The sequence below is a fragment of the Myotis lucifugus genome, unplaced genomic scaffold (genome assembly GCF_000147115.1).
Source record: "Myotis lucifugus unplaced genomic scaffold, Myoluc2.0 scaffold_22, whole genome shotgun sequence".
NCBI classification, from domain to species: Eukaryota; Metazoa; Chordata; class Mammalia; order Chiroptera; family Vespertilionidae; genus Myotis; species Myotis lucifugus.
Window position 1 is genome coordinate 10999229 of NW_005871070.1, and position 17549 is coordinate 11016777.

General features: G+C 44.5%; 1 protein-coding gene across 3 annotated transcripts in view; it reads right to left on the minus strand.

Moving 5' to 3' along the window:
• COG7 (component of oligomeric golgi complex 7) overlaps window positions 1-17549 on the minus strand; it is a 62473-nt gene that overhangs the window by 39530 nt on the left and 5394 nt on the right. For all 3 annotated transcript variants that reach the window (XM_023751558.1, XM_023751557.1, XM_006085860.3), the window contains exons 2-4: window positions 16136-16284; window positions 15718-15834; window positions 8766-8934 (exon numbers count right to left, since the gene is read on the minus strand). In XM_023751558.1, the coding sequence (XP_023607326.1) occupies window positions 8766-8934; window positions 15718-15834; window positions 16136-16284 (435 nt within the window). The remainder of the gene's footprint in view (window positions 1-8765; window positions 8935-15717; window positions 15835-16135; window positions 16285-17549) is intronic.

Sequence of the window (17549 nt, forward strand, 5' to 3'; positions counted from 1 at the left end):
GTTAGAATCACGGGTGGGGCTTAGGCTGTAACTGAAGGAACTGCCGCTCAGAGTTGTGCGAGGAAGGGTGAGAGCCCCCGACAATTCTGTGCTTTAAGCAACTCGCCTGCCTGGCTCCGAGGCTGAATCATAACACATCAGCCTCAAGAGGATCTAAAACAACCGTCAACCAAGCCCGTGCCCGGTGAACACTGCAGCCCAAAGAGCATCGGCAGCTTGCAAGTCAACTGCTAGCCCACGTGAGCACCACCCCTCCTCCAGCCCCACCTACACGGCCCCATCTAATACTCACATGACACCTCTCTGTCTTTCCCTCTCTCTTCCACTCTCTCTAAAACTCAATGGAAAAATATCCTCGGGTGAGGATTTAAAAAAAGAAAGAAATATAAGCTCCACAGGACTGGGACCCCTCCTGTCTTATTTCACTGTTTCTAGGGGCCAGCACAGTCCATGGTAGGCAGTACTAGTAAACGCCGCGCTGCACAGCGGCGCTGGGGTCAGGCTGCAGCACCAGAGCCTGTGCTTGCGAATAACTGCCCCCTCCCAGGTCTTCGGGCCACAGTGCAGCACTGAGCTGCCAGGGCGGGGTTTTTGGAGGGGCTGTTGTGGGGGGAGAGTTGGAGGGGTTGTGACGACCCAGTCCTTAAGCTACGGCTGACATGCCAGGGAGAAGCCAGGGACCTTGCAGGCTCTGCTCCCTGTGCCCCGCACATTTCCTGTGCCTGCCCTTCAAGTTCCAGCTCTCCTCCTTCCTTGGTGGTCAGTGAGATGCAGGTTGTTAGTCGTGGTGTGGACGGTGGTAGAGAAGGGACAGAGAAATGGGCTATGGCCTTTAAGGGTGTAAGGGCTTCGGTCTTGAGTTGTGGGAACTTAACTCATCTGGCTAAGGTGTAGACATAACCTTTTTACAGAAACTACCATTTAGGGCCAACTGCTCATTCGCATACGTGCCAAGCATGGGGTAAAGCTGTGTGTCCCAGTTAGCCTAAACCATTTACAACAGGGTCGTTGTGAAGGTTAGACGTTAGGCATCACCGGGCACAGCATAGGCACCTAAAAAATAGCACCATCAGTCCTCTGTCACCCAGATTCTCTGTCACCAGATTTAAAGTGCATCACTTCTGAGTACAGGGAAGCACAACTGCAGAGTGAACAGCGTTGGCAACTGGAAGGGGCCCCAGGGAACAGGACCTTAGGCGATACCAGCTCAGGACTGGCCTGGAGACCAACAAGCACCTAGCTTACGTCAGCAGTATTACAGCATGTCATGTAGGAGACAGAAAACAGAAGAAGAAAAAAACTGCCTCTAATCCTATCACACTCTGTTAAACACTGGCAACATTTTGGTGTATATTCACAGAATGTTTTTAGAAAAAACTTCTAGTGTTTACTAGTCTAAATATAATCACAACTTTACAATCTCTACCCAACACAGCAGAATTTATTATTTCTTAAAACTAGTAACAAAGCAAAATTGGGCTATATAACAAACCCATTTAGTAAACCACTGTGAAACTTAAAAGTAATAATACATGGATCTTCAGCCCTTATAGAGGAATTCAAGTTTTTCAAGACTAGTGCATTTAAATTAAACAGACACATTTGTAAAACTGGGGGAAGTTCCTGTTCAAATAACAGAAATAGGAAACCTACACTGGCGATCATAAGGACTCTAGGCTCCTGCAAATGCCTCTAATTCAATTCAGAATAACTGCTGGGCACCTGCTGGTGCAGAGCCACCTGCTGGTACTGTGGGGTCTTAAAGTGAACTTATTTTTGCAGCCCCACCTCTACTGCCTCTACTGCCCCTTTTCTGCTAAAAGAACTCAGGTTCTTCTCTGAGGAACCATGCATCTGCCTCTCATTCCCCCATTTTCCGTTTAAATGTTCCTAGTGAAGCTGACTCTATAAATGGCTGCAGGGTCTGGCCAGCCAGGGCGTCAAATCCTCCTGATTAAAGTAATTGATCAGAGGTGCAAAAGACTGTCCATGAAATGCCATCAAGATTCATTGTGGGCCCTGGCCAGTGCAGCTCAGTTGGTTGAGCCTCTTCCCATGCACCAAGCGGTCGCCAGTTCAATTCCCAGTCAGGGCACAAGCCCAAGCTGTATGTAGGCTTGATCCCCAGTAGGGGACATGCAGGAGGCAGCCAATCAGTGATTCTCTCTCATCATTGATCTTTCTACTTCTCTCTCCCTTTCCCTTCCTTTCTGAAATCAATAAAAATATATTTTTTTAAAAAGTAAAGTAAAAAATAAGAGTCCCCAAAATTTATTTATGCTGCTTTCACATATAATTTCACATTCTATTTCAACGTAAGTACTTCTCAGAGTGCCCTGCATGTAGAAGAGATGTCAGAATTACCTGTTAAATGAAATAAATATACAGAAAAAAATGCTCTGAGACCGCTCCCTAAAGTACTTCCTCCACTGTATCAGTCTGCACATCACCCTGTTTGCTCCCAGCTACAGCCCGCAGGAACCGGCCTGAGGCATGTGCCTGAGAGAACCGCCCTTCACCCTTCTCCCCTGCTCGCTGCTCCTCTGCCCTGGACAAACAGAGCATGTGCTTGAGTGTGTGAGTAAATATAAAGAGAAGTGAGGATAATGTCCAAGACAGCTCTGCGGAGTAGGTCACAGGAACAGAAACTCGCTGTGGACAAGCTACCGGGCCCACTTGTACACTCACAGGACTTCTTCCAAAGCTTCCCCTTTACATAACCTCACTAACTTCATGCAACCCTTGAGTCAAGAAGGTAGAGAAACTGCCAACAGAATAAATAAGCTAGTCAAGATCACACAACCAGAAGGGCCAAGGTTCCTGAGACAACCTTTAACACCTATGACTTGTCCATAATGACAACTGACAGGCACAAGATTTTAATCTCAGACCTAGCAAAGAATTCCAGGAGCTGTGCTGGTCCAGACCAGCGAAGAGAGAGCTCCAGAAGGGAAGTCTCTGGGACAAGGGGAAACTCAGAAGAATGCCTTACTCCCAAGATACAGTGTTTGGAAAAAATTAAGAACTATGGATGGTAAGAAGGAAGAGAAAGAATAAAAAGGCAATCAGACACTTCAGGATAAACATGAAGCTGAACAGAAAAGGAGTTAAAAATAAAGGAACTATTTATAAAATTGTGATAATATAAATACTATTCAATTCGATTTAAAATGATGGTATAGCCCCGCTGGCGTGGCTCAGTGGTTGAGCATTGATCTATGAATCAGGAGGTCACGGTTCGATCCCTGGTCAGGGCTTGATCCCCAGTATGGAGCATACAAAAATTTCAGAGAGGAAGGGAGAGGGAGAGAGAGAGAGATACAAATATCAACAATGAGAGAGAATCATTGATGGGCTGCCTTCTGCACGTCCCCTACTGGGGATTGAGCCCACAACCCGGGCATGTGCCCTGACCCGGAATCTAACCTGGGACCCTTCAGTCTGCAGGCTGACGCTCTATCCACTGAGCCAAACCAGCCAGGGCAATAAAAATACTTTTTTGTAAATTAAATAAATAAATAAAATGATAATATAGGAGGAGAATGGGTAAGGGGGAGAGGAAAGCTATGAGAGCTAAATCCTTAGCTATAACAATGGGGTCAATAGATCTTATATGAAGAAATAAAGTAATACATTTATTATGCAGAAATGCAAAGGGAAATACCAGAAAACTAGAGCTCTAGAAATCAAAAGTGGTGGTCTCCTGGGACTGGAAGTGGGGCATGAGGAGGTAGAGGAAGAGAAGCTATTTTCCCCCTATAAGACCTTCAGTATGATTTAACTTTTCCAACATTGTAGCTGACGAGGGGGGGGGGGGGGATTTAGCTGAACTCAAGAAAAAGCAAAGCCAATTAACTCATTTGTGGGTCTGCACTTCCAATCTGTAATTTAGCTAAATCTGCTGAGCTGCAGGCCTTTTAGAAATGCTGCAGCTCTCATTCAAGCAGAATCTCCAAGCGTTCCTCACTAGCCTCGTAGAAACTGTCCCCTTTGGGCCACTCTAAGAGCCACAGTCTCCAAACAGGAGGTCCCAGAGGAATGAATGATCCCTGAATGTCTCCCCTGGGCAGCTCCTGCTGTCTCCCTTAATCCCCCCAAGAATGACTCAGTCGTATTCCACTCGTGTGACTGAGGGAACTGTGGTCTCATTGTTCATATGCAGCAGCCAGAGATTTAAAGCTAGGTCTGTCCAATCTCCAGTCAGCACTGCTTCCTCTCAGCCAGACTCCTCAGGAGACTTACTAATAAAATGCTAACAGCGATGAATATTCCCTGAACAGAAGCTCCTTCATCTGCTCAAGCAAAACATGCTGTCCCCAACCTTTCTTTCCAGCCTCATCAATGACCATTTCCCAACAGTCACTCCACAAAAATCGGTTTACTTATTATTCCCCAAAACAGACCCAGTTTTCCTACTTCTGTACCATTCAAACATGTTGTTCCCTCTGCCAAATGCTTCTCCTCACCTATCAAAATCTTACACCCAGGAGAAAATACTCATACTATATTGCTAACTGGGGGCAAAAAAGTAAAAATGTATATACTCAATATATATACATTCCTTGAAAGATATATGTATACAAAGGGGGGAAACTGGAAGAAAACACTAACGGTCCTCTCTATGGTGAGTTTACTGCTCAATCTTCTTTCCAATAACCTCTACACGCATTACATTTATAATAAGAAATATTTTCAGATGTTTTTAAATCCATCTCTTTCAGGGTTCTGCGCAGATACTAGCTCCTGCATAAAAGCGTCCTCTGTTTTCCTTCGTCCTCTCCTTGGTCCTGGCCTCGGCGGCTTTCACATTCCATCTTGTAACTATCTGTGCACTGTCTCTCCGGGCCTCACCCTCGCCCAAGCTGTCCTGACGGGCAGAAACCTTACCTGACTCATCTGGATATTCCCTGTTCCTCACATTATTAATATGTTGAAGTAAGAGTTACCAGTTAGTCAGCCCTTTGAAAATTCTTACTGTGATACCACATGGGAACCATAAAAAAAATGCAAACTCAACCCCCAGATTTGGTGGCTTAAGGAATAAGTAAATAACGTGGTAAACATCAGCATTCCACACGTAGCAAAGGGCTCTAAGAGTCAAGTTATGGGTCTAATGTCAAGTAAGTCCTGACATGCTTCCTAGAGAGGAAATGACTACACAAAGCCCTTGCTTCCAGGATGACCGCAGGAAAACGGAAGGCTGGTCCCTGCTGGCCCTCAATGTGCAGCAACACTGCCCCCTTCTGGCCAAAGCATAGATGCCACAGTCTTAGGATTCAATTAAAAAGAAGAAAAAAACCTGAGCTGACCCACCTTTTATATCTGCTTTGCTCCCCTTCATCTCTAGGAAGCCCAATAAACTGCTAAGAAGGAAAATCTGTAATAGCAACCACTGCAGAGACAATCAGCTAAACTCTGGAAACCTGCCAATACTGTAGATACTGCTTTAATGAGTAGGAATCTATGGGTGAGGAAATTACTATTTGCCTTTAAATGCTTATTCTTTTCATAAGATGGCATAAATAAATGCATCTTTCTATTACATGTAAAATTATGCCACAGAAAGTTGATTCAACTTATCAACTGGTTGTATAAAACAAAGCAGGCATGTCTATTACAGAGATTGTCACTCTGGGAGACAAATAGAAAAGGGTATGTGTTGGGGATGTACAAATTTATCAGAGCTCTCCCTTTAAAAACTGCTAGGTAAAGAAGCACTTTACCCGGCTGGTATGGTTGAGCATCGACCTGTGAACCAAGATGTCATGGCTGGATTCCTGGTCAGGGCACATGCCTGGGTTGTGGGCTTGATCCCCAGTAGGGAATGTGCAGGAGGCACCCAGACAATCAATGATTCTCTCTCATCACTGATGTCTCTATCTCTCTCTCTCTCCTTATCCCTTCCTCTCTGAAATCAATAAAAATGTTAAAAAGAAAAAAAAGAAAAGAAAAAGTAGCAGCACCTTGGCCTTCCAGGAAAGATGACTGATTAAAGAGCACATTACTTTTTTCTTTTTTTTTCTTTCTTTTTTTTGGGGGGGAGGGGGAGGGGGGGGCCTTCCTGATAGCAAAATTAACCACCAAAAGAAACACAACACCATTTCATCTACGTTAAAGCCAGGAAAATACCTGTACTACAAACTTCAAAGAATGCAATGCAATCATTTTGGTTCAAGAGGAGTGGAACTGCTGGGAGAGCTCTGAACATAAACACGAAGCAGCACTCTGGAAAGGAGTGAAGACAGGGAGCGAAGGGAGGTCACGGCCAGGTGTGGGAAGAAGACCTGTGCCGCATGGTATCACTGGGTACCCCAGTGCTCATCCACACTGGTGATCTCACACTTCATTTCAAAACTTACCCGCCCTGCCCCTGTGGCTCAGCTGGTTGGAGCATTGTCCAATACACCAAAAGGTGGTGGGTTCAATTCCCAGTCAGGGCACATGCCCAAGTTTTGGGTTTGATTTCTGGTTGGGACACGGTCAGGGGGCAACTGATCAACGTTTCTCTCTCACATTGATGTTTCTCTATTTCTCCTTCCCTTCCTCTCTAAAATGAAATAAAAAATAAACTTACTACAAAGCCACAATAATCAAAACAGTGTGGTACTGGCATAAGAATAGACAGAAGTCATAATATTCATATGCAAGTGGAACTGCAGACAAAAAGTACTCAAGGGGGTCATAACAATATTGATAAAAATGCTATTTAAATCCTAAAAGAGAAGTGGAAAGAACAATGGCCTGCAGACTGAAGGGTCCCAGGTTCGATTCCTGTCAAGAGCATGTACCTCGGTTGCAGGTTCAACCCAGCCTTGGTCAGGGTGTGTGCAGGAGGCAACCAATGAATGTGTCTCTCTCACATCGAAGTTTCTCTCTCTCTGCCTCTCCCCCTTCCTTCTACTCTCTCTTAAAAAAAAAAAAAATCAATGGAAAAATATTCTCAAATGAGGATTAAAAAGAAAAAGAAGAAAGACAGAAAGCTTCCCAATGTTTTCATGAGGCCAACAGAATCATGGTACTACAACCTGACAAAATATTCACTTATGTGATCTCAACAAAAAAATTCTAAGTAAAATGTCAGCAAACATCCAGTAGGACATGAACACACACATACACACACCCACCATGGACAAGTGGGGCTTGTTGAATTGCAGAATAATGCAACAATCAGAAATGCTATTAATGTGATTTGCCATATTAGTAGGTCAGAGAAAATAAAAATAATACATTCAATCTTGATAGATGCTTTTAACAAAAGCATCTATTAAAAAGGCATTTAATAAAATGTTACAATAATTTTTGTGACTAGCTAACACAGTAGTATTGAGGGCTGACTGTGAGTTCCATTTAGGTGTGGCTTTCCCCCAGGGCAGGGAGGCCAGGCCTTTGCAGGTCTGACTACCAGGAGGACTGAACTGCGAAGCTCCCAGTTAGCAAATCTTCAGAGGGAGGACAGCATAGTTGTTTGGTTATTAAGCTGCTCTCACCCACACGGAAAACTCAACTAGCCACAGGATCATTCTCAAGGGTTCTATATGGGAACAGGGGTGACAGTTTACAACTGTTGTCCCAGCTTCATGATTAAAAGCACTCCCTTTTCCTCTAAAAGTGTCCTAGTTTAATAATAAAGTATATGGTCAAACTCAGTACAATGAAATTTTATAATGTTTATATGTATGATAAGAGTTTATATATACACAGGTCTGCATATTCATATTAACTAGCTAGCTATAGATTTCCAAAAAAATAACTAATGAAGCCTGGTCTCAGCACATGCCACCATCCTAAAACAAATTTAAGACAGCATACAGAACCCAAGATAGCACCTTCTCGTGACTTAATTTAAATCATCGGAAATGTGCCATCATATAAACAAAATCAATACTCCCTCTCAGGAGCCAGGGAGGGGAGCGTTTCAGAAAGAAGGGAGCAAAAAATATTAACACTTGTTGACAATGAGAAACAGCGAAGTATAAATGGATGAGGCCTCCAAGGTTGCTGGTGACAGTTGTTGGAGAGTTCAATGCAACAGGATGAGAAGAACATTAAACCCAGAGCAGAAGGGCTTGTGAGTGAAGGAAGCGGGAGCAGTGGACAGATTATGTTTTGTGCAAAACAAACAACTGTGGGAAAAAAAACAAAAAAAAACCAAACAGCTGTAAAGGTAAGAAAACAGTTTTACTGCTGTTTCTTCCTGGTTTACCAAACATTTTGTGGGGCAAAGGGAAAGGGAGAGTCAGATAAACACATGTGTTAAAATAACACTGGAAAGTAACATACCCACATAATGTTCTTTGACAAGGGTCACAACTTATCAAGTGGTACACTTAAGATCTGTTCATTTCTCTACATGTAAATTTTACCCCAAATAAGAAACAAATCACAAACCAATACTAAACTCAAGTTATTAACATGAATCTGAAGTGTTTAGGAGTGAAGCTTACTGATGTCTGCAACTTACTTTGAAATGCATCAAAGATGATGAGTAGAAAGGTGGTCAAATGGGTAGACATGTGACAAAGCAAATATGGCAAAATGCCAATGCTAGGATCCTGATGGTGTGTTTATTGTAGACTTATTTCAACTTTTCTGTACTTTGAACTTTTTCATATACAATGTTGAAAAAAGGCAACTGACATAAAGTCACAATTTACTTTCAATCTACATAATTTAATCAACACTGAGGCACTGTAAAGACTGAGCACTCAGAAAATCTTAAATTTGTAAAGAGGGGTACACAGAGGTAAGAAATAGCCAGCACTCACCTACAGACTGCGAGGTGAACGCTGCAACGATCTGGGGACTGGCCAAGGCCTCCAGCCTGTTTTTCAAGGCCTCCAAGTGCACACACTTTTCTGAGTAGTCCGGTGTGTCCACGAGCATCATTAAGCTGTTTTGCATACCTGTTAGCTTGGCGGAAATCACGGCTATGTCCTATAAGAAGACCAACACAAAGGATACTTATTTTAAAACACCCCTGCTACTTCAGTTAATAATGGACAAAATGCATGAAAAAGCATAAGAAAATGGCCAATAAACATGTTGACTATTATTAGTACTCAAATACATATTAAAATTAGAAAGTGCCATCTTCCTAACCAATTGGAAAAACTTTTTTTAAATATATTTCTTTTATTAATTTCAGAGAGGAAGGGAGAGGAAGAGAGAGATAGAAACATCAATGATTGGCTGCCTCCTGCACACCCCCACTGGGGATCGAGCCCACAACCCGGACATGTGCTCTTGGCTGGAATCAAACCCAGGACCCTTCAGTCTGCAGGCCAACGCTCTATTCACTGAGTCAAACCAGCCAGGGCTGGAAAAACTTTTAAAAAATTATAATAGCTACTGTTTGTGAGGATACAAAAAAAAAGTCTGTCTGGTACCATAAATTTATATGTCTTTCTAGAAGGCAATTCAGTACCATGCATCAAGAGACTTAAAAATATTCACATCTTTGATCTGGTATTCCCTCTTCTACAAATTTGTCTAAGGAACTTATCAGAGGACACAAAAATATTAATATGTTATAATTAACTAGAGGCCCAGTGCACGAATTTGTGCACCAGTGGGGTCCCTTGGCCTAGCCTATGGGATCGGGCCAAAATCAGCTCTCTGACATCCCCTGAGGGGTCCCGGATTGCGAGAGGGTGCAGGTGCCAGGCCGAGGGACCCCACCAGTGCACAATCGGGGCCAGGGAGGGACACGGGAGGTTGGCCAGCCGGGGAGGGACTATGGGAGGGCTCCAGGGTGTGTCCGGCTTGTCTCGCCCAGTCCCGATCGGCTGGACCCCAGCAGCAAGGTAACCTACTGGTCGGAGCGTCTGCCCCCTGGTGGTAAGTGCACATCATAGCAACTGGTCGACTAGTTGACTGTCTGCCTTCTGGTGGTCAGTGCACGTCATAGCAAGCGGTTGAGCAGCCTTAGCATATCATTAGCATAGTACATTTTGATTGAACGGACAACCGGACACTTAGGCTTTTATTATATAGAATTAGTATGATTTTAGTGTTGTAATAACAAAAACCTGAAAGCAACCTAAATCTTCCATAATACTAAATAAAATATAAATTATGGGTCATTCAAATAGCAGGTGGAATATTGTACAACCACAAAAAATTATGTTTTTGAAAATTATTAATTACACAGCAAAATACTTACCACTAACTATTAAGTGAAATAAACAGGATAAAAAAAACCACAGAACCCTGGCCAGGTGGCCCAGTTGGTTGGAGCATCATCCCACGCACCAAAAAGGTTGCAGGCTCAATTCCTGGTCAGGGCACATGCCAGGTTGCGAGTCAATCGCCAGTAGGGGGCATACAGAAGGCAGCTGATAGATGTTTCTCTTTCCTTCTCTCTCTCTCCCTCCCTCCCTTCCTTTCTCTCTAAAATCAATGAACATATCCTTAGGTGATGATTAAATTAAAAAATAAAAAGCATATAGACATTAGAATACAGTGGGACCTCAGTTCTCTAACTTAATTCACTCCAGAAGGCTGTTCAAGAAGGAGTTTGTTCAAAAACTGAATCATTTCCTCCCCACTTAGAAATAATGTAAATTGGCCTGGCTGGTGTTGTTCAGTCGTTAGGCATCAACCTATAAACCAGGAGGTCACGGTTCAATTCCCAGTCAGGGCACATGCCTGGGTTGAGGGCTGGATCCTCAGTGGGAGGCGTCCAGGAGGCAATCGATCAATGATTCTCTCTCATCACTGATGTTTCTATCTCTCCCTCTCCCTTCCTCTCTGAAATCAATAAAAATATATTTTTAAAAAAGAATATAAATTGAAGTTATTCCAGACCCCCAAATGATTCCCTCCTTTAACCTTTCTTATATACCGTACATGACTAATGTACTGTTTAATCTATAAACAAACTACCCCCTACTAGCCTTAAACGAATCACATTCAGCATCCTTCCAGGCTGTCTTTCGGGTCAGCATGCAGCATCTTCACTTTCTCACATATCACTGCCTCCGAAATGCTGTCACAGGCTAACTGCTTTTCATTTATCCAAATCAACAACAGGCTTTCTACCTTGCCAATTGCCTGTGATGAGCACACCGTTAGCAGTATCAACACTTTTTTTTATTTCTTTGTTAATCCTCACCCAAGGATATTTTTTCCATTTATTTTTAATTTTATTTTTAAAGTAAGCTCTTCTTTTGAAAAAAAAAAATATATATTTTTTATTGATTTCAGAGAGGAAGGAAGAGGGAGAGAGAAACAGCAATGAGAGAGAACCATTGATCAGCTGCTTCTTGCACGCCCCACACTGGGGATCAAGCCCACAACGTGGGCAGGTGCCCCGACAGGGAATCAAATCGTGACCTCCTGGTTCATAGGTGGACGAGCAACCACTGAGCCACGCGGGACGGGCTCCATTGATTTTTAGAGAGAGTGGAAGGGCGGGAGGGAGGGCAAAAAGGAAGGAGGGAGAAAGAGACAAAGAGAGTGAGCCTGACTTGATGTGAGAGAGACACATCAATTGGTTGCCTCCCACACAAGCCCCAACTGGGGGCCGGGGATCGAAGCTGCAACACAGGTACTTGCCCTTGACCATGAATCAAACCCAAGACTCTTTGATGAGTGGGTCGATGCTCTAACCACTGATCCATAGCAGCCAGGGCAACATCACACTCTTGATGGCCTCTTTATGTTTTAAAATTGTGCTAATCATCCATTTCACCAGCAACAAAAGCAAAAACACACACAAAAATATTCACAGCACATGCCCTAACCAGTTTGGCTCAGCGGATAGAGTGTCGGCCTGCAGACTCATGGGTCCCAGGTTCGATTCCGGTCAAGGGCATGTACCTTGGTTGTGGGCACATCCCCAGTAGGGGGTGTGCAAGAGGCAGCTGATCGATGTTTCTCTCTCATCGATGTTTCTAACTCTCTATCCCTCTCCCCTCCTCTCTGTAAAAAAATCAATAAAATATATTTAAAAAAAAATATTCACAGCACAATTTTCCGAGATGTTAAAAAGCTGAGGTTTAACACAGTGATTCCCAAAGTGGGCGCTACCGCCCCCTGGTGGGCGCTGCCAGTGATCCAGGGAGGCGGTGATGGCCACAGGTGCATTTGTTTTAACTTTTTTTGTATTACCTTTCTATTCTGAGTTCAATAAATAGTTTCATAATTTCAAACTTCAATGTTTCTAATTTACACCTTTCGTTACTATATTTTACGAAAAAGGTAGAAACATTAATACATATATCTTTCTGTTTAATTGCTATTAAAATTTTAAAAAAATTAATTTCCAGGGGGCGCTGAGTAATATTTTTTCTGGAAAGGGAGCGGTAGGCCAAATAAGTTTGGGAACCACTGGTTTAACAGTAACCTGACACACTTGTGCATTCTCTCCTTTGTGGTCTGAGAAATACAAAGAATTGTCAGGTCGAGAACCGAAATTTGTTTGACAAGCATTTTTTCCATGAACAACTTGGTCAAGAACCGAATTGTTTGAGATGGCAGATGTTCAAGAACTGAGGTTTGAATGTATATACAGATTTATATCACCTATAATATATGCATAAATATAAAAATATATAAGTACAAATATGCACAAATACTTTTAAAAAATACCTAGTAGACATAAAAAACATATTACTAGGGAATATGAATGGGGATCATTTTATTTCCTTCCATGTATTTTTCTGAATTTTCCAATTCTCCTAAGACACATATATTATGTTCATAATGAGAAAAGTAAATGCTATTTTTGTAGAATTAAGGGTGTAATAACTAACTGCATTTCACCTCAGCATTCCACGCGTCTATGGTTTGTCAGACAATGTATTAGGGGTTTGAGACACAAAGAGGAGGGAGGTCATGTTGCTGGCCTGGAGTTCACAGAGTACTGGGACAGGAGATTGCAATACAGTTTAAGACGTACAGGAGCACAGGTGAGGGAGCACTTCATGCTGCCTGTGCGAGGCGAGGGCTAGCAGAGAGTAAGAGGAGGTGCTACTACAGCGGGGCCTTGACGGACGAGTGGAGGTCTCCTGCCTGTAAGAAAAGGAAAGGAAGGACCTTTCGGGCAAAGAAGGAAGACATGAATGGATGGCGTTAACAGTCCACAGCAGCCAAGATGTGGAATTCATACGGAGGGGGCGGCCACGGGAAAAACCACACACCCTGCTGTGGAAGACAGGCTATGTCCTGTGAGTGTGCATAAGATTTATCTGGTAGAAAATGGGGGATCGAGCCCTAGTTGGTTTGGCTCGGTGGATAGAGCCTGCAGACTGAAGGGTCCCGGGTTCAATTTCAGTCAAGGTCGTGTATCTTGGTTGCAGGCTCCCGGCCCTGGTTGGGGGCATGCGGGAGGCAACCAATCAATGTGTCTCTCTCACATCCATGTTTCTCTCTGTTTCTCCCTCTCCCTTCCACTCTCTCTAAAAATCAGTGGAAAAAATATCCTCAGATGAGGATTAAATGAAAAAAAAGAAAAGAAAGAAAAGGAAAATGGGGGATGGAGGCCAACCAGCATGACTCAGTAGTTAAGCATCGACCTATGAACCAGGAGGTCCTGGTCTGATTCCTGATCAGGGCACATGCCCAGGTTATGGGCTCAATCATTCTCTCTCATCACTGATGTTTCTATCTCTCTCTCCCTCTCCCTTCCTCTCTGAAATAAAATTTTAAAAAAACAACTTTTTTTTTAAATGGGAAGGCAAGGAACAGGGAAATGACCAGTGCCAATCTATGCTTTAGAACAGTGGTTCTCAACCTGGGGGTCGAACAACCCTTTCACAGGGGTCGCCTAAGACCATCGGAAAACACAGATATAATCACATATTGTTTTTGTGATTAATCACTATGCTTTAACTATGTTCAATTTGTAACAATGAAATTGGGGGTCACCACAACATGAGGAACTGTATTAAAGGGTCGCAGCATTAGGAAGGTTGAGAACCACTGCTTTAGAATCTCTCCCTGGTCCCTTGTGGAGGATACACTGGAACATGGGAGGGACCTGGCAGCAAGACCCACGAGGGTTGCTGCAATGGTCTAGCACAGCGGTCACCAACCTTTCGGACCTCACGGACCATCAGTGGTCCGCGGACCACCGGTTGCCGACTGCTGGTCTAGCAGGAAAACGACTGGGAAGCATGACTAGAGTGGTGGCAGAGGAACGAAAAGGACAGATAACAGAGGAGAAATAAGAGAGGGATGGAGGCCGAAACCGGTTTGGCTCAGTGGATAGAGCGTCGGCCTGCGGACTGAGGGGTCCCGGGTTCGATTCCGGTCGAGGGCATTGTACCTGGGTTGCGGGCACATCCCCAGTGGGAGGTGTGCAGGAGGCAGCTGGTCGATGTTTCTCTCTCATCGATGTTTCTAACTCTCTATCTCTCTCCCTTCCTCTCTGTAAAAAATGAATAAAATATATTTTTAAAAAAAAAAAAAAAAGAGAGGGATGGAGAAGGAGCAAGTAAGGACTGCTGAGGTTCCACCCTGGATACTGGCGTGGAAAATGATGCCGTTAACCAAGGCAGGAAGCTGAAAGAAGGAGCCAGAGGAGAGTAGCCCAGGACGGAAACAAAGACTTCAGGTTCTAAGTGCCTCGGGGGAGTGCGGCTGGAGGCATGTGGGACTGTGCGCCGCGCGGGCAGTTCTGGGTAACAGGACAGTGGGAAGGAGAAAAGCAATTAGCATTAGTAGTTCACCAGGTTAAACTCAGAGACCGTAATTAAATCCATTCTCTCTCATACACACGCCAAGAATTCAGTAAGAGTTGCAACCTACATCTATAAAGCCAGATCAATTGGACTTGTCTGCACCCTGTAAGGCTCTGAAATAGAAGGGGAGGGAGTATGGTTCTGTTGTACATAAAGGCAATGATAACTGGCCCTGGCTGGTATGGCTCAGTTGGTTGGGTGCCATCCTGTGCACCAGGAGGTTACCAGTTCGATTCCCAGTCAGGGCACATGCCTGGGTTGCAGGCTCGATCCCTGGTGGGGCACGTGCAGGAGGCAGCCGATAGATGTTGTGCTCTCACATCAGTGTTTCTCTCTTCCTCCCCCATCCTCTATCTCTAAAAAAAAAAAAAAAATACAAGGTGCAAAGCAGTGCTCACACTTGTGGGGGGAGAAGGGCAGGGAACAGGTATCTGTGTGTGTATCTGGAAGGACAGGCATAAAGATGATAACAGAGTTTGTATGGGAAGTAGGGGGTGTCAGGGTTACGAGAAAGACTTTTTGTTGTTGTTTATTCCTCTTTACTAAAGTTTTTCTCACATACATTTATCACATTTTTAAATTTTTCAAAAATAACAAGAGATGATAAATAATCCATTTTGCTTTACAAGTAAAAGACTTTTCCATAAGACCTCATCTCACTTCATCCTGATACGCAACTTTCACTACTTTCCACATCTGGCAGCCTGGGAGGGGCTAACTCACCGTGATCCTGCAGTGTGTATGGCCCCTCTGCCCACAGTCCACGCTCTCAATCACTGTTCCCTCTGCCTTTTTATAGGGGCTTCTCCTGAATTCACTCTCTGGGACTAAGAGGCTTCAGTCAGCAGAGGGTGCGAAGTAAAGAGGGTGGGTATGCTGAGAGCACACTCAGGCTGTCCCTTCCCCGTGTCTGAATGCTTCTGTCCGTGGCCATTTCCTACCCCTATGGTTGTGAGTGAATGGGTATCTCATTAGCTTCCCCAAACCTCCAGTTCCCTGAACAGACTGCACATCCCCTGACCAAGACACCTACCTGAGTCTTGAATGTCTCCTCAATGTCAGCACTCAACGTGCTCCACTTGTCTGCTTCCTGCAGGGACTCGGCGGCAAGCTGCATCCTGGACTTCACCTGGTCAATTTCTACCAACACCTGAAAGGGAAAGGGGTCAGAAGCCAAGGAAGCAGCTGTTCCATTTTCTCTGCCTCCCATCAGTGACTTGAGACCTAAGCATTGCGGCACGTTCCTATCTCAGGGAGCTCCTGTGCCCTCACAACACCAATCACATGGCTAAACGTCCAGCGGGTGCTGAACAGAGATGAATACACTGAAAGAACGCAGCAGGAGAGCAGTCTGAGTGCTTGGTAGAATTCTGAGCTAACGCTGGCCTCCCACTCTGAGAGTGAACGTCTTCCAAAACCACGAGTCAGCATTCGGGCAGGAGCCAAAATACCTGCATTGACTGCGATGTGTCCTGTTCAAACTTTTTAATGTCCTCCTTGACAAGAATCATTTGTTCTTTCAGAAAAGACGCCTCCTGTTTAAGGGCTTCGACATCACGGAGCACTTTGGGCATGTTCTGAAGGGCCTGGTGACTCGTTTCTGTAGCAAGAACCCAAGAACAGAAAGAGGAACCAAAGGTGAAAATTGGACCAGTCACCAATGAACAATATAAATCAGGCAGGACGGGAGTTGTCTATTAACCACACCATCTATTGACCCTATGAAAAATGGGAGTTGGAGGGAGCCATGGCAGTGTTTCTCAGTAGTTAGAGCATTAGCCTGTGCACCGAAGAGTCTCGGGTTCAATTAACAGTCAAGGGGCCCGAGCTGGATTGGCTCAGTGGATAGAGTGTCAGCCTGCGGATTGAAAGGTCCCGGGTTCGATTCCGGTCAAGGGCACATGCCCAGGTTGCGGGCTCGATCCCCAGTAAGGGGCGTGCAGGAGGCAGCCAATCAATGACTCTCTGTCATCATTGATGTTTCTATCTCTCTCTCCCTCTCCCTTCCTCTCTGATATCAATAAAAAATATATTAAAAAAGAAAAGAAAAGAAACCAATCAAGGGCACATATGTACCTGGGTGCAGGTTTGATCCCTGGCCCAATAGAGGAAAGTGCAAGAGGCAACCAATTGATGTGTCTCTCTCACATAGGTGTTTCTCTCTCTCTCTCTCTCTCTCTCTCTCTCTCACATAGGTGTTTCTCTCTCTCTCTCTCTCCCCTCCTCCTTCCTTCCTTCACTCTGTATGAAAATCAATGGGGAAAATTTCCTCTGGTGAGGATTTTGAAAAGCAAGGCTGCAAAGGAAGGAAGGGAGGAAAGAAGGGAAGGAAGGATGGAGGGAGGGAGGGAGGAAGGAAGGGAGGGAGGGAGGGAGGGAGGGAGGGAAATGGGGCTGAAAGGAGAGCTGGCCTCTGCCAGGACCATATCCTCCAGACTGATGGGCGAGAACCATATGATTGAACACAACACGCACCATCGACCTGACCCACTTTCAATTGTTTTCCACCATCAACTGAGTTCAATTTTAACACCCTCTCCAAGGAGAGGGAATGAAGGACTCTGACTTTAGGGGAATGCCAGTTAGGAGGCAGGTGCTTTACATACATTCTATCACTTACTGCCCATGCCAATCATTGACAGCCACCTCTTACAAATAAGAAAACGGAGGCGCAGAGAGGGCAGGTAACTTGCCGAAGATTTCACAGAGCTGAAACCAAGCTTTACAGCTCTGCAGACCACCAGCACCTGCTGCGGTGAAGTTAACACGCAGGTCCCCTAGGCCACCATCCAGAGTTCCTATGTAGTAGATCTGGTAGGAGACCAAGTGAAATTGAGACCAAGGAACCCGAATGTTTTAATGTCT